The sequence below is a fragment of the Talpa occidentalis genome, unplaced genomic scaffold (genome assembly GCF_014898055.3).
Source record: "Talpa occidentalis isolate TD23 unplaced genomic scaffold, MPIMG_talOcc4v2.1 talOcc4.5, whole genome shotgun sequence".
In the NCBI taxonomy this organism is placed as follows: domain Eukaryota; kingdom Metazoa; phylum Chordata; class Mammalia; order Eulipotyphla; family Talpidae; genus Talpa; species Talpa occidentalis.
Window position 1 is genome coordinate 74,245,262 of NW_023604861.1, and position 24,667 is coordinate 74,269,928.

The 24,667-nt window shown below is 38.3% G+C and overlaps 1 protein-coding gene and 1 non-coding gene across 2 annotated transcripts in view; one reads left to right on the forward strand and one right to left on the reverse strand.

The window, feature by feature from the left end:
* REL (REL proto-oncogene, NF-kB subunit) overlaps window positions 1–24,667 on the forward strand; it is a 45,469-nt gene that overhangs the window by 1,031 nt on the left and 19,771 nt on the right. Inside the window, exons 2-4 of the mRNA XM_037527443.2 lie at window positions 12,629–12,771; window positions 16,045–16,193; window positions 21,610–21,701. Coding sequence (XP_037383340.1) covers window positions 12,629–12,771; window positions 16,045–16,193; window positions 21,610–21,701 — 384 coding nt within the window. The remainder of the gene's footprint in view (window positions 1–12,628; window positions 12,772–16,044; window positions 16,194–21,609; window positions 21,702–24,667) is intronic.
* On the reverse strand, window positions 3,386–3,490 carry LOC119259989 (U6 spliceosomal RNA). Its single transcript, XR_005128635.1, has one exon. It is a non-coding gene; the product is annotated as a U6 spliceosomal RNA (small nuclear RNA).

Below are 24,667 nucleotides of genomic sequence, written 5' to 3' on the forward strand. Positions count from 1 at the left end.
GCGAACATAAGTGGCTTTTTTGTTTAAGGTTTGAGCTGAACAATGCTATAGCTGCTGCCATATGCTGAAAAGGAAATTGGGGTGTTTCACATGACATTTCATTTCAGTTTGTCTGTGGTTTCCATGTGAAAATACAAGTGTAGTTTAAAATATTTGAACTTTCTCCCTAGCCACTTCAGTGCCTCCAAACTTCAGTGACTTGTTAATTCATGAATTCAAAGTACGTTTTAGATTAAAAATGCACAGATGATTTCAAACTAGTTGACTTATTTGTTGGTTATCAGAAAGAGATTTTGCATGAATGTAATAAAAAATGGTAAGCATTACAAATTAAAAAAAAGGTCAGCATGTTGGCAACTTAATCAGGCTTTGCTAATGTGTTACATTAATGTAATACTTCTAATTCTTTCAAAAGAAAGAGGGAAAGAATCAACTGCTTATATTGTATAGTGTAGGGCCCACCCAATTTTAAAATGTGACACAATTTAAACTTGTTTAATGACACTACATTTTGTGGGGTTGTGAGGACTGATTCTTAAGTTGAAGGGGGAAAAATTTAAGGAGTGAAAAGTTGTGGGGTAATTTTATGTTTTTTCTCCCTTTTCTGAAATGGCAGTAAAATGTGACTTTAAAATGTAACAAGTTACTTAACTTGTAATTCGAAAACTAGGCAAAAAAATTTTAATAGGAGTATGGATATACTTTTTTAGTCAGTGGTAAAGACCTTAGAGAAAAAGATTCACTAAGTGAATTATAAATTTCCATCCTATTTTGAAACAACAATTTAGCCAAGAGTAACAGAAAAAACTGATCAATTGGTTTATCATTGTATAGTTTAGGTTCTCTTTGTTGTAAGGTTGTATTTAAACTTCAAAATACAAAGTATTTGTATTGATTACCAAGCATTTAAGACCATTTCTTCATTTCTCACCGGATGTCATATGTAAATGGGTATGTGCAGTTGAATATGTGCTATCTAGAACGTAGGAGTAACAGATCATAATCTCACAAGCAAAATTATATAAGTGTCATGAGTAACAGGGACTTTGATAGGTATATGATTATAAATTTTGTCCAGGTAAATTATCAGATTAATTATTTAGGATTTCTCAGCTCTGGTTTTAATTAAACTGTCTTTATACTTATTTTTTGAATGTCACCTTAATTCCAGTCTTTGAGAAGAAAATGTTCCCAGGTCCATCTACGATAGGCATAGTTAGAGTCATTACTCTTCCTGTGTTTATGATTCTATTCTGTTTAGTATAAGTAAAATTAGCTATTTTACATCTGAGTTTAACGCTTCTCATTGTTTCTATAAAAAGTGCAAAATGTGTATACATAGCTCTTTTTACTAATAAATAGTACTGTCTTTGGTAAAATATGTGTTCAAATTTAAATTGTTTTTATACACAATTTTCATTAGTATATTTCTGCAGTGTCATATAAAAGAAAGTACACAAGGAAAAGCTTTTATGACCCACACTACAACTATATTGTTGTATGAATTTCAGGAAAGATACATTGATTTTTTTCCCTTTCTTGTTGTATGATGCAACTTAATCTATAATAACAGCTGAAATAGGTAGGAGTTGATAGTTAAAGCAAATGACTTTTTAAAAAAAGATCTATTTTTATTTATTTATGCATACAAGAACTGGGGTGTAGGCCACAGGTATGGTGGTGAGAGGATTCACCCAGAGACAGAGTGGGGAGCAGAACAGGTAGACTGACTGAAATACATTGCTGAGGGGAGCAAGCAGTGGGTGAAAATGGAGAGGTCTGCTGCACCATGTAGCTTAGCTCTGGGGATCAAATTCTGTGCAGCTGTGGCTGCCCTTAGCTTGATAGTACCGAGACTTAAACCCTTGCCTCACCAGGGAGGCCAGAAAATGACTTTAAATAAAGGACTCCACATAACCTGAAGGCTGTTTCAGAAATGCAACACATGAAAAGGTAGAAAAAACAGTGGTATAAATAAGGTGATAAATGATAGACATAAGATGAATGAATGAAATGACAAGGAAGTAATCAAATAGTGAATAATTAGGAACATCTGGAGTATGTGTAGAACATCTGGAGTTTGTAATATCTTTTTTAAATTTTATTTTTTTATTTATATGTATTTTACATCATTGTTCATTTTTAAACAGTCTGCCCCCCCCACACACACACACAGTCCCCTTATAATTTCCTTCACCAGTTCACCTGTGCTCCGATCCCTCTCGCTCCTCACCCCCTGCAGCGTATCTCTGGTTTATAATTGAGTTTTTTAATATTTTTTTTTAAAAAAAAATTTACATCATTGTTCATTTTTAAACAATATTTGCCTCCCCCCCAAACCAGGTGTAGTCCCCATGGAATTTCCTTCCCTAATGCACCTGTGCACCATCACCTCAGTCCTCTGTGCTCCTCCTTCTCTCCCTCTGATTCCTCTCCCTCCTCCCTCCCTGCAGTATGTCTCTGATATATAATTGTCTGTTTTTGCTTTGTTGTGTTTTGTACTGTTACTATTTTTTTATACTGATGTCTTACTTGGCAAAATTGAAGCAGTAATCAAAGCACTCCCCAAAAATTGTTTGTTTTTATTTTGTTTTGTTTTGTTCTCTTTTGTATTATTATTTTTTCCTCCTGATCTTATTTGGTTTCCCTATAAGTGAAATCATCTGATATTTTCTTTTTCCTTCTGGCTTATTTCACTGAGCATAATTCCTTCTAGTTCCATCCATGTTGCTGGGAATGGCATGAGTTTATCTTTTTTGATTGCTGAATAGTATTCCATTGTGTATATATGCCACATCTTCTTGATCCAGTCATCTGTTTTTGGGCATTTGGGTTGTTCCCAGGTTTTACGTATTCTAAATAGTGCTGCAGTAGACATAGGGGTACAGGTATTCTTTTGAATCAATGATTTTGTGTCCTTTGGGTAGATCCCTAGGAGTGGAATTGCTGGGTCATATGGTAGCTCCATTTTTAGTAGACTGAGGAACCTCCAGACAGCTTTCCATAGTGGTTGGACCAGTTTGCACTCCCACCAACAGTGCAGGAGAGCTATTTTTTTTTACCACATCCTTGCTAACATTTGTTGCTAGTTTTTTTGATATGTGCTATTCTTGCTGGTATAAGGTGGTATCTCATTGTGGTTTTGATTTGCATTTCCCTGATTATAAGGGATGTTGAACATTTTTTCGTATGTCTGTTGGTCATTTGCATTTCCTCTTTGGAGAAGTGTCTTTTAAGTAGTTCTGCCCATTTCTTGACTGGATTGTTTACTTTGTTCTTGTTGAGTCATGTGAGTTCTTTGTATATCTTTGTGATCAGTCCCTTATCAGTTGTATGGAGTGCCAAGATTTTTTCCCAATCAGTGGGGTGTCTCTTTGTTTTGGTTAAAAATATGGACTGCTTCACAAATTTGTGTCATCCTTTTGTAGAGGCCATGCTTGTCTTCTCTGTATTGTTCCAATTTTAGTATATGTGCTGCCAAAGTGAGCACTGTAGTATCTTTCTTAAATGCAGTTTAAGAAACTCAGAATTTCCTTTTGTCTCATTTTTCTCTCTTCTGTGTTCTCTGAAAATGATTATAGGCACATGACCCAAATAATTGCACAGGATATACCTATATTAAGAAAAGAATTTAACTCATACTTAAATAGGTATCCTGTAATTTTTACTTTTTAAAATCTATTTTAATCAAGAGATGATTTGCTTCTGCTACCTATGTTTAATTTAAATACATGCATGATCTAGGACAGATTTTAAATAGTTCTCTACATTTTCACACTAGAAGTATTTTTTGAAGACTTCTTTCCCTCCCCCATGCCAGTGGAATCTACAGCAGTAGAATCTCTGTTGCCTAAATCGTTTACACTTTTATTTACTTGTTTGCACCAGATACTCATCTGAAAATTCCCTCTCTTGGATTTTTAAGACCCAATTGAGAGAGAGCCTGATATATTGGAATAAACCTGGACTTTAGTCTTGGATGGAACTAGCCTGCCACTTTGAAATAAAAATGGGAATAACTACTGCAGTGCCTTGTTGGGATCAGATGAGATGATGCATGCCCATAAGTGTTAGTTTTCTCTTTTAGGGGAACTGTTTTGGAACTCAGACCTCTGAGTAACTAGGGAATACTAGAGATATGTGGCACTAAATTATTGTTTAACTATTCTGACAATTTTAGAATTTTTAGAGTAACAACACTTATATCAATCGACTAGACCAGATGCTAGATAGAAAATTATCTTTCGAGACTATATAAGAGAGGAATACCCATTTACTTTTAAAACCAATTGAAATGGTTTTGTGTATCTTTAAACTTGAATAGAATTTGACAGGGATGTTTGGAGGTAGTCTTTTTTTCTTCTTTGTTCTTTTTTTTTTTTCCTTCTTAAATGAATGCAATCATTCTGGAAAAGTAAATCAAAAACCACTCAGTAGATAAATCATGTATCATTTTATTAACTTGATTGATACCACTTATCTTTAGTTTGATTCCTTTAGCACATTCAGTGTTAGTTTTTTTCTCTCTTCATGGGAATTGGTTTTAAGTTTTCTTTGCTCCTTTGTTAATTGAATTCAGTTCTGTCTACATTAAGAAATTGTATCTCTAAATTTTGATCATATTTAGGAAGAAATGGAAAGCCTGACGTGGTGCCTTAAGGTAAAGCTCATCACCATGATTTACCTGGGCTCCTAGACTTTAGGAAAGAAAAGTAGGTCTTACTTCCTTTTTCTCCAAAGTAAGTTGAGATGATATTTGGAAAAGTGTTACCTCCTTTAGCACCTTTGGTCTCAGGCAATCTCATATCCATTATTTCTGTGATGGAGATGTGACCTGTAGTCAGGTATTCTCAACTGTGCTGTTGATGTATTAGTGTGTTATAATCATTTGTGTGCTGTATTGTAAGAAATTTCCTGATAGTTAAAATAATAATTTTGCAAATAATTTACTTTTCAAATAAATCATTGCTTTTGAAGGGTGTCCCTATAGTAATGTCCTTCTCTTGCTTGCATTTGGATAAACTTTTTAGCAGTTACAAGTAGTCAGAATTCCTCTGTCCATTTTATCCATTACCCAACCCATACTTGTACATTAATTTTTGGATTGCTTCTGTAGATATGTGCGTTTGTTTTTCCACTTTGTGTTTCAGGGCAGTGGTTCTTAGTCATGGGTGTGTTAGAATTGCTTGAAAGTCTTTTTCAGAAACATGTCTGGGCTTTAGATACATTTTTATTTCTATTCAGCAGATCAGGTGAGGTCAGGACTTGTATGTTTTGAAAAAGCTACCTAGGTGATTCTGATATATATCCCCATTATGAACTGTGCTCTCTCATTTCATCTAAATACTCACTTGTCTTTGCCTGTACCAAGATGCATTATCTTCTTAACTAAGTTGCCTTTATTTTACGTATTTGTTATCCCCTGCTTTTTTGTTCTTGTTCTTTGAATTTGACACTTTGAAATCCCAGCTATCATTTGCTAGTATCATAATTTCTTTTTCTTATAACTTCATGTATTTTGAACTTAAATCCTATCATCTGTAAAATGGGATAACAATTCATGTTATGTTTTTATGAAGATTAAGGAGATCAAATGGGAAATGTGCTTTAAATGGGAAAAGTGCTTTAAAACAGCAATATAATGACTAACATCTTTTCACTATACAGTTACAAACTGGATCCTAATTCTAGCTATACAGTTTTAGTAATGTGTCAATTTCTGACAGTTGATGATCTGTTTTTAACTTCAATTTCAATGAAATTTTTTCATCTTAAACTCATACTTTATTATATAGGCACTAATTTTAAGCAGCACTCTTTTGCCTAAGTTCAAACAAAAGTGTAAATACATCTTGCAAACATCCTGCCTATATTTCATATATTATTCTGGTCTGTATTAGCATTTTACAATTACTGTTCAAAATATAGGGGTTAATTCCAACTTTGCATAGTATTGGTTATTAAGGAAAAGTATAGCAATCAACTTGTTTAGAACCAGTGTTGGCTGTGGACATTCCATTGTAAATCATTAGATATTTCAGTACTTTTTAAAATTTCAGAATTTGAGATAATCTTAGTTAAGAGTACTCACTTTCTCTACAATTTCCTGATTTATAGTTTACCTTCTCCATTCCATAGATGACTACATTTCAGTACACTTTTTATCTTCAGGAAGAATGGCACTTCAAAACAGAATACTAAGCAAGGAAGAAACTGGTGTATTGCTCTGATGCATAATATAGATTTATAGCTGGGGAATTTTTAGAAAATCATTAAATACAGATAAATATATCAGAATATGAATGGATCTTTATGAGCATGAATATACAGCGAGTCCAGTACCTACAAAGCACTATTTTTTCCTAGTAGTAGAATCTAATAAGGTAAATCTGATTAACTAATAATGTAGTCCTTCAGTTTCTATAACTTACACAAACAAAAAAATCCTTAGATTTCTGTCATTCATTCAACAGATATTTACTGAATATCTGTGTGCAAGGTGCTGATGAGTAAAACAGAGTTCCTGCCTACAAGTAGCTTTTTTCAAGAACAGATAAAACAGTGGATCTTTCCAAAATTATTTGGAATAATTGCCATAAAAATTTATGGTAATTGAGAAGAAGGGGAGATTATTTTCAACTGGAGGAATATAGACTATTCAGTAAACTATGTTACATGGTTGTAAGTGAAACTTTTTTTTAACCAATAAAGATCTTATATGATAAGACTAGATTTCACAGTTTTTTTCAGTACTTGATGTTATATAACTAATATTTCTGTCTTTTTTTTTTTTTTAAAGATTTATTTATTTATCTTTACAAGAACTGGGGTACAGGCCAGAGGTGTGGAGGGTGAGAGAATTCACCAGAGAGATTGGGGAACAGAACAGGCAGATTGACCGAAATACACTGCTGAAGGGAGCAGTGGGCGAGTCAGGTCTGCTGCCCCATGTGGGTTGCTCCCTGGTGGGTAGGGGGGATCAAACTCTGCAGATAGCTTCAAAGGTTGCATCTTAACTCCTTGCACCACCAGGGAAGCCGCTATTTCTGTCATTTTTATAGTTTAAATTTTTTTAATGTTTTATTTAACTTTTCAACTACTGTTTTTCTGTCCCCTTGGCTATAGACTTTTCCCATAAACATACTCTCTAGTTTTTTGGTTTTTTTTTAAAGATTTACTTATTTATTTATACAAGCACTGGGTACAGTCAGAAGCGCAGGAGGGTGAGAGAATTCACCAGAGCCAGAGCAGGGAGCAGAGCAGGCAGAAGGACCGAAGTACACTGCTGAGGGGAGGCAGGAGAGGTCTGTGCGCCATGTGGGACCCTCCTCTGGTGGCCGGGGAGCAGCCGGGGATCAAACCGGCACTGCAGAGGCTGCGGGCAGCTTCGCAACCCAGCGCTCAACCGCTGCGCCACCGGGGAAGCCCAACATACTCTCTAGTTTAAGGAAGCATTGTATATAACTACTGTAATATTTGAATACTCAGTATAAGCCTAGCATTTTTATTCACCCCTCCTCCAATTAGCCCTTTACCACTAATGATGTTACTTTATATCAACTTCCCATCAAGACACCTTTAAATAAATAGTAGGCAGGGATTTATTTGACCTTTAGTTCAACCACATAAATGATTTAAGCTATTACTTTAAAAATGCTGATGAATATTTTGAACTATTGAAAGACATACTTTTAAATATTATTCCTACAAAGATATATAGGGTTATGAAATATTTGAAACTGAAATGTGAATTTGAATTGTTTGAAATATATAAGGATATATAAGGATGTGAAATTGTTGAATGCTCCATCTCTAGGCATTAAAGTTTTTAATAAAATTGAAATAAGTATCATGAACTTGATTTAAAGTCAGTTTTCCCTGTCTTTTGAATTTAAAAAAAAATTAGACATCTGATCCAAACAGAGAAAAATTAAAAGGTAATAGTAATGCTTTACTCACAGCGGAGGCTGGAGTCATCACCTAATGTTCAGTCATTGACCAAGAACTGTCAATCTTTAAAATAATCATTCCTGGAGCCCCCCGCCTCTTCCTGGTGGCACAGGGGTTAAAATCTCAGTGCTGTCAAGCTATCACAGGCCAGGGAGCTGACCCACATGGCTCAGCATACCTCTTCTCAGCAGTAGATCCATGTCTGCTCCCCATTGTCTCTGGTGAATCTTCTCACCCCCTGCACCTCTGACCTACACCTAGTTTTTGTATGCATAAATAAATCTTTTAAAAAAATTCTTCATTCCTATTATCACTGTCATATTTAAGACATATACTCATTATTGCCCACATTATTGTAACTATCTCTAAACTGATCAGCTTGCTTTGTTCTCTTCAGTCTGTCCACTGCCATCAGAATCCTTACTTTAAAATTCCAATCTGGGGCCTCCTTGGAGGCACAAGGGGTTAAGATGCAGCTCTCTGAAGCTATCCCCAGCAACCACAGCATGAGTTCAATCCCCAGCCAGGGAGCTACCCACATGGCACAGCAGACCTCTCCTGACTCCCCCGCTGCTCCCCTCAGCAGCATATTTCAGTCAATCTGATTGTTGTGTTCCCCATTCTCTCTTTGGTGAGTTCTCTCATCTCCCCCACCCCCAAATCTCTGGCCTGTACTCCAGTTCTTGTATGCATAAATAAATAAATCTTTTTAAAAAATGCCAATCTGATGATAATTTCCTTTCATTAAGCCATTCATTAATACTCTGTCACTCATAGAATGAAATCAGTATCCCCCAGATGTACTCTGGCTTTAAATTCTCTAAGTATGAAGTGTTTCAGAGTCAGGAGAGGTCCGCTGCACCATGTGGGTAGCTCCCTGGCTGAGCAGGGGATCAAACTCGTGCTGCAGAGGCTGTGGTTAGCTTCATAGTCCTGTGCTTAACCCCTTGCACCACTAGGGAGGCCCCAATATATTAATGATTCTTAAACTATTCTGTATTGTCACACCTTTGGACATGCTTTCCTTTTATCTTTCTCCTTTTTGCTTTATTGACCTTTTTAAAAAAGATTTATTTATGCATACAAGAGCTGGGGTACAGGCTAGAGGTGTGGGGAGTGAGAGGATTCACCAGAGACAGAGTGGGGAACAGAACAGGCAGATCTACTGAAATACACTGCTGAGGGGAGCAGCAGGCAGCATGGGAGGTCTGCTGTACCATGTGGGTTAGCTCCTGGACTGGCTGGGGATTGAGCTTCAGTGATGCTGCAGTGGCTGCAGATAGCTTCTTAGTGCTGCGACTGAACCCTTGGGTCACCAGGGAGACCCTATTAACTCTTTCTTTAAAAAAAAGATTTATTTTATTTGTTAGGCATCTAAGAGCTGGGGTGTAGGCCAGAGGTGGAGGGGGGGAGAGGTTTCACCAGAGACAGAGTGGGGAGCAGAACAGGCAATCTACTGAAATACACTGCTGAGGGGAGCAGTGGGCAAGACAGGAGAGGTCTGCTGCACCACGTAGGTTAGCTCCCTGGCTGGGGACTGAACACCTGCTGCAGTGGCTGTCAATAGCTTGATAGTACATCCTTTCACTCTTGCTCCACCAGGGAGGCCCATAGTAGCCCTTTGTTTCCTTTGACATACTTTGGCATCCCTGACTCTTTTCCTCTATTTTATGCAAATTTCTGTTAGCATAAACAAAAATTGTGTTGTTTTTTTTAATAGTATAATAATTATTTTGTAAAAATCCTTGAAAGTAGCACTTGTGATACCATCATGGTATCACCTATAAATAAAAATGTTTTAAGAAAGTGGTTGAGGGCCTCCCCGGTGGTGCAGTGGTTGAGCACTGGGCGCTCATATGGCGCGCAGACCTCTCCTGCTGCCCGCTGCTCGCCTCAGCAGCGTATTTCGTCAGTCTGCCTGTTCTGTTCCCCACTCTGGCTCTGGTGAATTCTCTCACCCTCCCACGCTTCTGACTGTACCCAGTGCTTGTATAAATAAATAAATCTTTAAAAAAAAAAAAAAAAAGAAAGTAGTTGAAATAATAAAAGACTAAGTAAGTGTTATGTGTACATTACTAGATAAGAGCTTACATGTTACTCTAATCCTCACAACAGCCTAGGAGATAGGTGCTATTAGTGTTGTCCCCAATTTAAAAAGTCAGAGACAAGATAGGTGTGGACATTCCTGCATTTTCACCCATAAGTATAGCTGAATAGGATTCAAATGGCCTCTTTCCCACATTGTACTGGTAAGACCCACTGTGGTACCCTTTCTGCAGATTTGCATACATTTTAACAGAGAATAAGGCTGTAGTTAAAGAAATGAGTATCTAATTATGGGAGTTTGCAAATCACTAAGTTGACTGAGGGAGTTTATATTTTTTGGAATGGAACATATCTTCACACCCCTAAAATGAAGACACTAAATACACTACTTGTGAGCACAGAGTGAATGTCTTCACTGAACATGGATAATAACAGGGGCTAAATGTGAATGCTTTATTTTTATTTTTTTAAAAGGATTTATTTATTTTATGCATACAAGAACTGGGGTACAGGCCAGAGATGTGGCGGGGGTGTGTGTGAGAGGATTCACCAGAGACAGCGTGGGGAACAGAACAGGCAGACCGACTGAAATACACTGCTGAGGGGAGCAGCAGTCGAGACAGGAGAGGTCTGCTTCGCCATGTGGGTTGCTCCCTGGCCGGCTGGGGATTGAACTCGTGCTGCTGTGGAGGTTGTGGATTGCTTCATAGTGCGGTGCTTAACCCCTTGCGCTATTAGCGAGGCCCAAGATGAATATGTTTTAGACAACTTTGTTGACAAATGATTATTCTACAATGAATTACAAATGTTTAAAGTATGCAGTTTGATCAGTTTTGACCTAAGTATACAAACGAAATCATCACAATCAAGAAAATTAACATATCCATCATTCCCCAAAAGTTCCCCCCCCCACCCCCCCCCACCCCCCCACCCCCCCCCCCCCCCCCACCCCCCCCCCCCCCCCACCCCCCCCCCCCCCCCCCCCCCCCCCCCCCCCGTCCACTCCACACTTCCATTCTTTTTTTGTTGTTGTTTTTTTAAAGATTTATTTGTTTTTGCATGCAAGAGGTGCCAGTGGGCGGTGAGTGGATTCACCAGAGACAGAATGGGGAGCAGAACAGACCCATTGACTGAAATACATTGCTGAGAGGACCAGCAGGCAGACAGGAGAGGCCTGCTGCGCCATGTGGGTCAGCTCCCTGGCCAGGGATGGAACTCTTCCTGCATTAGCTGCTGATAGCTTCACAGTGCTGAGACTATGAATCCACAAGATTCTTGGGGAATCTTGTGCCCTTGTGCCACTAGGGAGGCCTCATACCTCCATTCTTAAGCAGCTGTTTTTTGTTTGTTTGTTTTTGGTTTTTTACAAATTAACTTATATATGCTAGAGTTTTATATAAATGGAATCCTACAGTATTTGTTCTTTTGATCTCCTTTCAGCATACTTATTTTGAGATCCTTTTGTATCTCAGTTGTTCATTCTAAAGGTGCATATTTTGAATTGTATTTGTTACAAAAATAATTATTTTTTCTCCATTGTGTCTTATCCTTTAGAAGAGGTTTAGATGGGACTGATTGAAATTTCTGTTAAGCCTAAAGTCCCTTTTGGAACTTGTTTTGGTGTGCTCTTTGTAAGTCTTAAGATTCCAAAAGAGAGATTAAAAAAATTCCTTTGTAAGGATTTAAATGCATTTTTGTTTTCAGTGAATGGCCTTTTAGTCTGCTATTAAGGATCTAATGTAAAACCAAGCAGATAAATTCACTTTTGGAATATAATACAGTATTTCTGAAGATTAACTTTTTTTAAAAGATTTATTTATGCATACAAGCACTGGCGTGTGGGCCAGAGGGGTGTGTGTGTGTGTGTGTGTGTGAGAGAGAGAGAGAGAGAGAGAGAGAGAAAGAAGATTCACCAGAGACAGTGGGGAACAGAACAGCCCACTGACTGAAATACACTGCTGAGGGTAGCCGCATGGCTGGGGACTGAACTCATGCTGCAGAGGCTGTGGATAGCTTCATAGTGTTGCATCTTAACCCCTTGTGCCTCCAGGGAGGCCCAAGCTTAACTCTTTTTTTTTAAGATTTATTTATTTTTATACAAGAATTGGGGTACAGGCCAGAGATGCATGGGTGGGGGGTGAGAGGATTCACCAGAGATAGAGTGGGAAATAGAATAGGCAGATGGACTGAAGTAAACTGCTGAGGGGAGCAGGGGGCGAGACAGGAGAGATCTGTCCCACCATGAGGGTTTCTCCCTGGCCAGCCGGGAATTGAACTTGTGCTGCAGTGGCTGCGGAAATTAACTTCTTGATCCTTCTTGGGGAATCTTGAGGGAAGTCGTTCTGCTTGGTCTCGTGAAAAGTGCTTATTTCTGAACTATTCATCTCAAAATTTCACACTGGTATTAGCTATACATATTAAGTTGTAAAGTTCTCATCATTGTGATTTGAATGATTGTGTTATAATACTGCATAAGGACTCAGAAAAAAGTTTCTTTACCCCTCAATCTTGAATAATTGTATTTCAATCTTGTTATGTATTATTGGGAAGAAAAATCTTTTTGTTTGCTGTTTTGAAGAAAACAAAATGCTATTATTGCTATCCTAATATTACTCTCCCCATTAATTTTCAGGTGGGTGTAACCCATACATTGAGATATTTGAACAGCCCAGGCAGAGAGGAATGCGTTTTAGATACAAATGTGAAGGGCGATCAGCAGGCAGCATTCCAGGGGAGCGCAGCACCGAAAACAACCGAACATACCCGTCTATCCAGGTAATAACATCATTCATTCTCCTGTGTGTTTCTTAGTTGCTTATTTCAGCTGAATAGCTCTATTAAAGACCTTTCTTCGGTCATTTCCTCAGCTTTTCTTTTTTATTCTTTTAAATTGGTATATTCTAGATAGAGGTCTTGAGACATTTCTTAATTATAGTATTGATTCTACATCTGCGCAGATAGTTAGACATTGTATATTAATCTAAGTAGAGTGATTTATAGTGATTTATACATTGGCAGCTTTTGGGTGGTGATCCCTTTCTTGAATCACAGAGCTAATGAGGAAAAGGCATTCTCTTCTTCCAGAGGTGAGCAAAGTTATTCTTTAGGTTAAAAACATGGATTTGCGGGCTTCCCCGGTGGCGCAGGGGTTGAGCGCTGGGTTGCAAAGCTGCCCGCAGCCTCCGCGGCGCCGGTTCAATCCCCAGCTGCTCCCCGGCCACTGGAGGAGGGTCCCGCATGGCGCGCAGACCTCTCCTGCCGCCCGCTGCTCCCCTCAGCAGTGTACTTCGGTCCTTCTGCCTGCTCTGCTTCCCGCTCTGGTGAATTCTCTCACCCTCCCACGCTTCTGACTGTACCCAGTGCTTGCATAAATGAATGAATGAATGAATGAATAAATAAATAAATAAATAACTCTTTAAAAAAAAAAAAATAAATAAAAAAAATAAAAACATGGATTTGGGAACTCAATTAGAATTCTTTTTTTTTTAAAGATTTATTTATTTATACATACAAGAACTGGGGTACAGGCCAGAGATGCAGAGGATGAGAGGATTCACCAGAGACAGAGTAGGGAGCAGAAAAGGAGGATTGACTGAAATACACTGCCGAGGGGAGCAGCAGGCGAGTCAGGAGAGGTCTGCTGTGCCATGTGGGTAGCTCCCTGGCCAGGGATCGAACTTGTGCTGCAGAGGCTGCAGATGGCTTCATAGGTTGCCTCATAACCCCTTGTGCCACCAGGGAGGCCCTCAATTAGAATTCTTTCTGCAGTCACTTGGCTTAATCTAAGGACTATGGAGAGAACATTTTGTCTTTCCTGTCCCCACCCACCCACCCATTACCTTTGTTGCCTGTCCCTGATACTTTGGGGTTGCATTGACTGATTTGAAATATAGTCACCTGTTAAATATAGTTTTTTCATATTATCATAAATTTTGAGATTAGTTTTTAATTCATCATGACTTCGGTAATAATACTATATTTATAAAATGTACTGTATATATTATTTGTAATTATGATATTGTGGTTATATATTTACATTCATATTTATAATAATGCACCTCATACAATATTTCATACTTCATTTCATTTGATTCTTAGTGAATTTTTTAATCCTTTAAATGCCAATCAAAAACCTTAATAGGGCCTCCCCGGTGGCGCAGCGGTTGAGCGCTGGGTTGCGAAGCTGCGCGCGGCCTCTGCGGCGCCGGTTCGATCCCCGGCTGCTCCCCGGCCACCAGAGGAGGGTCCCACATGGCGCGCAGACCTCTCCTGCCGCCCGCTGCTCCCCTCAGCAGTGTACTTCGGTCCTTCTGCCTGCTCTGCTCCCCGCTCTGGCTCTGGTGAATTCTCTCGCCCTCCCGCGCTTCTGACTGTACCCAGTGCATGTATAAACAAAACAAACAAACAAACCAGCAAACAAATAAATAAAGCATGCCTCTATAAAAAAAAAAAAAAAAAAAAAAAAAAAAAACCTTAATGACTGGAATTTGAAGGTATTAAACTTTTATCAACAGATCTTAATTTACTGTTTTCTAAGTAAATTTACTTATAAAGTAAATGTAGAATTAATTTTTTTTAAAGATTTATTTATTTATTTATGCACACAAGAACCAGGGTACAGGCCAGAGGTGCTGCGGGTGAGAGAATTCACTAGAGACAGAGTGGGAAATAGAACAGGTAGACTGACTGAAATACATTGCTGAGGGGACCAGTGGGTGAGACAGGAGAGATCTGCCTCGCCATGTGGATATCTCCCTGGGTGGCCAGGGATTGAACTCATTCTGCAGTGGCTGCGGATAGTTTCATAATGCTGTGCTTAACCCCTTGCACCACTAGGGAGGCCCAGTATAGATTTACTTTGAAAGTAAAAGTAGATTTACTTTTGTAAATCTGTTTTTCAGTTTTTCCTATTGATCTTAAAGGAAATGCTAAATTATATATTATGCCAATGACAAAATTATGTACTGAATTTCAAATTCCTGATTTTATTCACATGTTTTGACAGCAATATGGATTTGATTAACTAAATCCTTTTTTAAGTGTTTAAATGGGAGAGATGCTATAAAAGGTAAAGAAAACACTATTCTTATCCTTTAAAAAGTGATTTTGTATCTCTTCTCCGTTATTCAGCTTTATATAAATCAGCTTTTTTGGGTATGTTCTCTAAAATATTTTTTAAATCTATCCTTATTCCAGTTGGCTCTAAATTCTTTACAGCTTGCATTCTACATTAGCTATCTTACAGTTTTGAGAAGTTACCTTCTCATTCATTCAGAAACACAAGAAATACTTCCTGCTTACTGTTCTTCCTGCTTACTGTTCAAATTAATTTTAAATTCAAAATTAGGAATTTTGGTGACTTCTGCCTTTTGAGTTACCCATGTCATGTGCTGGTTTTTATATTCCCTGCTTTATGCTTGCAAATTTGCTAGCTTCCAAACTAAGCATTAGCTCTTCACCACGCTCAGAATACACTCCTTCCTCTCTCATGTTTAACTTTTCTTCTTTATTCACTTTGTCCTAGTTGTACTTTCTGTCAAAAAATTTAATTTTATGAAACTCAGCTTGCTTTATTGCCTGCTTTATATGCAGTGGACACGTGAGATATGCTTACTGATTAACAAAAATAATTTTGTGAAATGAAATGTCCCTTAGCAAGTGAATGATCATGTTGGTGCTATCATCCAGTGTACTTACATTTATACTTTAAGGGACATTTGTAGTATAACAATCAATCTGAGTAGTGCATTCAGTGATTTAACATCTAAGTGTTTCTTCTTGCTCTCTGATAAAATTTTGGTATAGTTTTACTTGGTTTGTAAGGAAAATAAGCAGAATCAGATGGAAGACCAGCTGAAATTCGGGAAGAAATTAATATGACAAGGAACTGAGAGTTAAATTCTTCCCTATTGGTATTCTCTGGAAGATTTTATCCAAGGTGCAATTACCTGTCATTTGGACTTTATGTGGTACTAACTACATTATGTAAAGGGAACTCTGATAGTTCAGATTTTGTTTATAGATCATATATTTTATTTCTCTTTTCAGATTAAGAACTATTGTGGAAAAGGAAAAGTGAGAATTACTTTAGTAACAAAAAATGACCCATATAAACCACATCCTCATGATTTGGTAGGAAAGGACTGCAGAGATGGCTACTATGAAGCAGAATTTGGACAAGAACGCAGACCTTTGTTGTAAGTACACAGTCACAGACATCTTAAGGAATAAGGAAGTGTTGACAACTTACTTCATATCCATGTGCCTGTGTTACTTTTTTAGCAGAATAAACTAATTTCTCATTCTACTTCTATTTATGATCGTGTACATTTAAATTTTCTTACCATTTGCATTAGCACTAACCTTTAATTCTTCATTAATAGTTACAGCTCACAATGGTAGCAGGAATACTTACTTATTGTTTTTTTTTTAAGATTTATTTTTTATTCATACAATAATACCCCTGTAGCTGGGGTACAGGCCAGAGGCTTGGGAGAGTGAGAGGATTCACCAGAGACAGAGTGGGGAACAGAACACGCAGACAGACCAAAAGCACTGCAGAGGGGAGTGGCGGGCGAGACAGGAGAGGCCTGCCACGCCATGTGGGAATCTTCCTGGTGACCGGGAATCAAACCGGCGCTGCAGAGGCTGAAGACAGCTTCACAGCACTGCGCTCAACCTGCTGTGCCACCAGGGAGGCCCCTATTGTTGATTTTTTTAAAAAGATTTATTTATATATGTATACAAGAGCTGTATATATATACAGATATGCAGTGGGTGAGAGGATTCACCAGAGACAGCATGGGGAACAGAACAGGCAGACTGATTGAAATACACTACTGAGGGGAGCAGTGGGCGAGACAGGAGAGGTCTGCTGTGCCATGTGGTTTTCTCCCTGGCTGGCCAGGGATTGAACTCATGCTGCAAAGGCTGCTTATTACTTCATAGTGTGGTGCTTAACCCCTTGTGCCACCGGGGAGGCCCAAGAAATACTTCTTTTTTTATATTATGTAACCTCCGAACAACATTAGGACATTTGAAATGTCCTTTCTTGAAACAGTCTTATTTTTTGATTTTTGTGGGATCAAACTCCCCTGTTTTACTTCCTACTTTTCTGGCTGCTCCTTTTTTTTGTTTTTAAGATTTATTTATTTATGCATACAGGTCAAAGGTGTTGGGGGGTGAGAGGATTCACCAGAGACAGAGTGGGGAACAGAACAGGCAGATTGACTGAAATACACTGCTGAAGGGAGCAGCTGGCAGAACAGGAGCAGTCTACTGCTCCATGTGGGTCAGCTCCCTGGCCATGGATAGAACTCATGCTACAGTGACGGCAGATAGCTTCATAGTGCTGTGACTTAACCCTTTGTGCCACCAGGGAGGTCCTGGCTGTTTCTTCTTGATCTTAGTTATAGGCAGTTAAATTTTAGGGTAACCTCAGTTATATGCAATAATGTCCAGTTCTGGCTGTCCTGCCTTTCCGCCAATCCAGGATCCTGATAAGGCTCATAAATTATATTTTGTTATCGTATTTATTTAGTCTCCTTTAATTTAAAACATTTTTCCAGTCATTTTTGAATTTTCATGGCATTAATATTTTTGAAGTCTAGGCTATTTGATTTGAAGATTGTTTTTCAATGTGTATTAATCTACATGGTTGCTCATGATTATATCCATGGTACCATTAATACGAATAATAATTTCATATTAACAGGAAACATTTTGGGCAAGAAATGTGCAAAAGTGAATACTATATTCTCAAAATATCCTTTCTGGAGACATGCAGTACTATTTGTGATTTAATTGACTTTCTTTTGTAAAGAAAAAGTTTCCCTTCCCCTCCTTAAGAAAATACCATGATAGGGCCTCCCCGGTGGCGCAGCGGTTGAGCGCTGGGTTGCGAAGCTGCCCGCGGCCTCTGCGGCGCCGGTTCGATCCCCAGCTGCTCCCCGGCCACCAGAGGAGGGTCCCACATGGCGCGCAGACCTCTCCTGCGGCCTGCTGCTCCCCTCAGCAGTGTACTTCGGTCCTTCTGCCTGCTCTGCTCCCTGCTCTGGCTCTGGTGAATTCTCTCACCCTCCCGCGCTTCTGACTGTACCCAGTGCATGTATAAAACAACAAAACAAACAATAAATAAATAAATAAAACATGCCTCTATTTAAAAAAAAAAAAGAAAAGAAAATACCATGATAGCCCTATGGATTCTTATATACAATCCGCTGAAGTCCTTTACTAGAATTACTGTTTTGATTTTCAAGCTGACCCACATTTGATCAAAAAAACCTTCTTTTGACATGACACTGTCTTTCTCTGAGCACTTACTTTCTGACACAACAGTGTTCAAGACTTACTCATACTTTTCTTGCCCCAGTTCTGAAATCATCATTTTTTACCTAAGGAGCCCTACTTCCTTTCAGGGGGCAATGGTGTTAATCTGATTGTCTTTTTCACTTACTCTCTTAGAATGCCTCAAACAGTGATCTTATCCTTCATCTCAAAATTGGCCTTCCAATATATCTTATCTTAGTGGTTACTGAAAAAGGTCAAACTTTAGGGATGTCACCTCACACAGGTATGCACATTGCTTCACTAAGAGTATCTCATGGGGGCCTCCCTGGTGGCACAAGGGGTTAAGTCTCAGCACCATGAAGCCGTGGGCAGCCACTGCAGCACAAGTTCAATCCCTGGCCAACATGCTGACCCACATGGCGCAGCAGACCTCTCCTGTCTCACCTGCCGCTCCTCTCAGCAGTGTATTTGAGTAGATCCTCCTGCTCTGCTCCCCACTCTGTCTCTGGTGAATCTTCTCACTTCCCTCCTGCATCTCTGGCCTACACCCCAGCTCTTGTATACATAAATAAATAAAATAAATCTTTAAAAAAAAAAAAGAATCTCATAAATTGCTCTAGAAACTGCTCACTTCTCTTAGTGACCTCCATCATCATCACAGTATTGCCATTGAAGCCTAAATGTGGACTGAATGAGTAGTCCCCTGACTGGTGTTCTTGCATCAACATTTTTTTGTACCTCTCTTCCCAGTCTATCTTCCACTTTAGCCAAAATGATTTTTTTTTAAATTTTAATCTTAAGAAATTATTTATTCATTCATTCATTGAGTGATTTTTTTCAAATAGAGATTGGATTGCCCTCCCTCCCTGTCTAAAACATTTTAATGATTTATGTGGAATAAGGACAGTGTTCCTTATATAGTCTACAAGGTACACATGGCCCACTTGTATTTCTAACCTCTTATATTGTACTCCTCTTGAACTGTGTACTCCAATCACAATGTTCTTTCTTTCTCACAATGTTCTGTATTTTTTGCCATGCTGTGTCCCTTCTTCCTGAAATTCTTTCCTCTTCTAGTTCATTTCTATTCATAGTATATTGTCTTCCTGCATGAAGATAAGACAGCATCAGCACAGAAAGGGGCAAACAAGTGGCTTGTCTCCCCTTCCTGAATTGATAGACACTTTTCCAAAATAGGCTCCATGACATCATGTATATCTTCTTTATAAAACTTGTCATGGTTTCAGTTTAGCATTTTTTGTGTGATCACTTAATTTCTTTCTGCTTCACTACTCTAGGGGTCAGAAAACTTTTTTCTGTAAAGGACCAGATAGTAAATATTCTATACTTTGAGGCCACATGTTCTTTGGTCTGTGTGTTCAACTCTGTTTTTGCTTTAAAACACCCATAGTAAACAAATCACTTTGGCTGGCTCCAGTAACACTATATTTACAAAACCAGGTGGTGGACTGGTTTTGGTCAACGGGGCTATAGTTTGCCAGTCCCTGCACTACATTTACACTCCATGAGGAGGTTTATATAAATGTATTCCTTTCCAGAGTTTGGGTGCATATTAGGAACCCCCAAAATTAGTAACTATGAGTGAATGGGCACCTCCGTGGTAGCACAAGGGGTTAAGTGTCAGCACTGTGAAGCAATCCACAGCTGCTGCAGCACGAATTACATCCTTGGCCAGGGAGCTAACCCACATGGCGCAGCAGACCTCTCCTGTCTTGCCTGCTGCTCCCCTCAGCAGTGTATTTCATTTAGTCTGCCTGTTCTGCTCCCCACTCTGTCTCTGGTGAATCCTCTCAACTCTCGCATCTCTTGCCAGTACCCCAGTTCTTGTATGCATAAATAAATAAATCTGTAAAAAAAAACCCAACAACTATGAGTGAATGATTGATTCAAATAATCTCTATGATCCTTGGTTTCTTCATGTCAGAAGAAATCCCTACTACTTCTAATAGTTTGTGAATAATCATCAGATATGATTACTCATATGAGACCAAATCAAGTAGCATATAAATATATTAAAATGACAAATTCTTTAAAATCTTTTGTGAAAGAAAAAGTGAGGACCAAGCTAAGCATCTTTCAAAGAAGTAGAATACTTTTGCAGGAGAGAATTATAGTTTCAAGAAAGGATTGTGAATTCAATATTTGATTTTTAATTATTGGAGCAGAGGAAGAAATGTCAAAGATTTTCGGTGCTAACAGAATCATAAGTGTGGTGAATGTGAAGAGATGAAGATAGGATGGACATGGAGAGGGGCAAACAAGGCAGACAGTTTCTTACTGCAAGGTGCTATGTGCAGTTTGAATAAATAGTAATGTTATTATAATCAGGTTTTGCTTCCTTATTCACACCCACCCAGCTTTAATGATGTCATGGTTTTTCCATGTGGGAACAAGTATGACTGGTGGTGGCAGGGGAGTTCCCCCCACCATCATCTGTATATACATATGCAAATTAGTAATATTTGTAGCTATTGAGAAGTTTTCCATAAATGACATTTTGAACCTTTGCTTAAATATTATTGTTAGTATTAAACATTTTTGTAATTAAAAAAATTTTCAATGATAAATTACTATTTTAACTTCTTTTATAATTCTACATAATAATTTATTTTGCTGCTACTAGCAGTGAAGTCAGAGCTCCCTAAGTATAAGAGAACTACCAGGTACTGTAGTGAACTGGAAAGTGCTTCTTAAATGGGGCTGCAGAGGCTAGTAAGCTATAGCCAGTGTTTCTATGCCAGCACACTGTTGCAAGACTTTAAAACATTCAAGAAAAGCCAGAAGTACATTTTATATGAAATTACCTGATTTTTAAATGTTGGTAGTCTGCACTTTTTTTTTAAATAAAGGTAAGCACTTTTATGGGCTCAGCAAAACATACCTATGGAAGTAAGCCTATGTGGATCTTTTTGCAACTTTTATTTTACATTATCAAGTACAGAGATTTGATTTGATTATGAATTTGTTTTGGATAATAATTTTAGTTTTCAGCTGTCACTTTCTTGTTAATCTCCATCTACTTTGGTATATTTGACATACTCGTAAGGTATAGTTGTAAATACCATCTGTAAAAATGATATAGTACATGCTATTCTTTGAATGGTTTGCTTAGAAATACAGTCCCACTTTTCTGCCTTTACATCTTTATTATACCAATTGGAAATGTATTTCATGCTTTAATATATTTGTTTAACAATGTGACTCAGTGGTGCTTGATTTCTGCAGTATTAATTAGTACAACTCCATTTATTAGTTTTTGTGTTTTGCTGTAATGCAGTATGAAAAATCTTTTTTTCCTTCTAGTTTTCAAAATTTAGGTATTCGATGTGTGAAGAAAAAAGAAGTAAAAGAAGCTATTTTTTCAAGAGTAAGAGCAGGAATCAATCCTTTCAATGGTATGTTTGATATAATCATTTCTATTATTTGATATTAATTTATTTCTGTAATTTCTGTTTGTATTTTTAACCTGTATTTGAAAAGCCGTTTTAAGTTCTTTGTTCACTTTTCTGCTTGTTGACTTATACATGTGTGTGAGGAATGAAGACTATTCAAAATCTTTCCCGGTGCTGAAAAAAAAAATCCTTTTGCAGACAAGATTCTCTAGTATCAGTGGAGATTACCATTGTTTTCTATAAGAAAACCTTCTCAAAAATGTTCTAATTATCTTCAATTTGTGGCCTCTTGCCAGTTCAGTAGAAAATATACACTCCTCTTGCTGAATATTATAGGCACTGTGATTATAAGATACTGGTATAACTCAAGAGGATATTCAACAGTGAAACTTAAATTAATCCCAATGTGGAAAAGAAGAATAGAAATGCATAGGAGTTACACAAAATATTTTCGTGTTTGTGCATTTTGCTGGGGTTGGCACTGTCTGGTGTAGCACCTAGTAATAGTCAGTAGTCTGTATTGTTTAAGAAATAAATGACTACCGGGGGCCTCCCTGGTGGTGCAAGGGTTTAAATGTCAGCATTATAAATGTCAGCACTATGAAGCAATCCACAGCCATGAGTTCGCTCCCCAACCAGGGAGGTGACCTACATGGCACAGCAGACCTCTCCTGTCTCGCCAGCTGCTCTCCTCAGCAGTGTATTTTGGTCAGTCCACCTGTTCTGCTCCCCACTCTGTCTCTGGTGAATCCTCTCACACACACCCGCCCGCCCCCCCCAACCTCTGGCCTATATCCCAGCTCTAGTATGCATAAATAAATAAATCTTAAAAAAAAAAAAAAAGAAATGACTACCAAGCTACATTGCTGACATCCTCCATTACAGAAGTCTACATTATAAAGTCTCTATACCACTTATAGTGTGTAATTCAGCAACTGAATGACTAAAATTTTCAAAAACTAGATTTCTTCATGTCATATTTACGGTATTCCTTATATTGTTTGTACTTCCCCTGGATCTATGAAAATAATTTAGAATAATGATTTAATGAATATGTTCCTAGACAAGTACTATGTTTCTATGAACTATAAGTCTGCATCTCTTTTCCCTAGATCTTTATTTTTCATAATATTTATTCAACAATGAAGTGTTGAAAACAAAAGTTCCCTTCTTCCCTTTCTAGTATACTTACCAGAAGAGACTACTGTTAAATTAGATGTGTATTTTTCTAGAATTTTCCTTATACACATATAGTCATGTAAACACATATATATACATATGTGTATATATATATATCACATAATCACAGTTTTTAAACAAATGGACTCATGCTATATTTCTTATTCTACTGTTTCTTTTTTCTGCTCAGGAATGTATCTTAATAGTCCATGTTAATAGTTAATATATCCATGTTAATAGTTAAAATCTATTGTTTGGATAGATCAGGTTATTTTCATTTTATTTATTTAAAAAGCTGCTTTGAATATGTAATTTGAACTCTTATGTGACTTTTTCCTTAGGTAACTTTTCAGAAGTGGAAATTTTCTAGATCAAGAGTATGCTCATTTAAAATTTTTGATTCACATTTCTAAATTAAAGAGGCCATCTCAGTTGAGATGCAGTATAAAACAGGAATAATGTAGTTCTACACAAGGAGATTATAAATAATAACTACCATTTATTAAGTACCTTCCCATTAAACAGTCATTTTGGAATAATGCCTTAGCATATCATTGTGATTTTTAGAAGAAATTATAGTAACTCTTCATTAGGCACTTTTATCAGCTAAGCCACTGAGCAGACATGTTATAGTTCTTTAAATTGTTTAAAAACTAAATGGCCCTGAATTCAAAAGTCTTTTACATGTAGTACTAACATCTTCCCTATCTTTTCTTCCACTGCTCCTCTTTAAGAACCCTCACTATTTTCAGAAAAACTGTTTTGTTCAGCCTCCCCAGTGCCACGGCGGGTTGAGCGCAGCGCTGTGAAGTTGTCCGCAGCCTCTGCAGCACCAGTTCAATTCTTGGCCAGCCAGGGAGAGTCCCACATGGCGCTGCAGACCTCTCCTGTCTTGCCCGCTGCTCCCCTCAACAGTGCACATTGGTCCTTCTGCCTGTTCTGCTCCCCGCTTTGTCTCTGGTGAATTCTCTCACCCTCCCGTGCCTCTGGCCTGTACCCCAGTGCTTGTATAAATAAATAAGTCTTTTTAAGAAATTAAAAAAAAAAAAACAACTGTTTTGTTCATTTACCCTGGCCATCTCTCATTTCCATTTTCTCCATTTTTTTTTTTTACTATCAGTCATTTCAGAACTCTGTCATCCTTCAGTGGCTCCAAGATACTCTTTAGCAGTGATTCTCAATGTGAGTGTGCATAGGCGTCTCTTTCTTAGTGCTTATTAAAAATGTAGATTCCAGGGCCTCCCTGGTGGCGCAGGCAGTTGAGTGCCGCACTGTGAAGCTATCCGCAGCCTCTGCAGTGCCAGTTTGATCCCGGCTGGCCAGTGAGGGTCCCACATGATGCCGCAGACCTCTCCTGTCTCACCTGTTGCTCCCCTCAGCAGTGTATTTCATCAGTCTGCCTGTTTTGTTCCCTGCTCTGTCTCTGGTGAATCCTCTCACCCTCCGGCGAATCTGGCCTATACCCTGGTTCTTGTATAAATAAATAAATCTTTAAAAAAAAAACAAAAAACTTAAGGGCCTCCCCTGGTGGCGCAGTGGTTGAGCGCTGGGCTGCGAAGCTGCCCGCAGCCTCTGCAGCGCTGGTTCGATCCTCGGCCACTGGGCAAGGGTCCCACATGGTGCGCAGACCTCCGCCCGCTGCTCCCCTCATCATTGTATATGGTCAGTCTGCCTGTTCTGTTCCCCGCTCTGGCTCTGATGAATTCTCTCACCCTCTCATGCTTCTGACTGTACCCAGTGCTTGTGTAAATAAATAAATAAATCTTAAAAAAAAAATTAAAAAAAAGTGT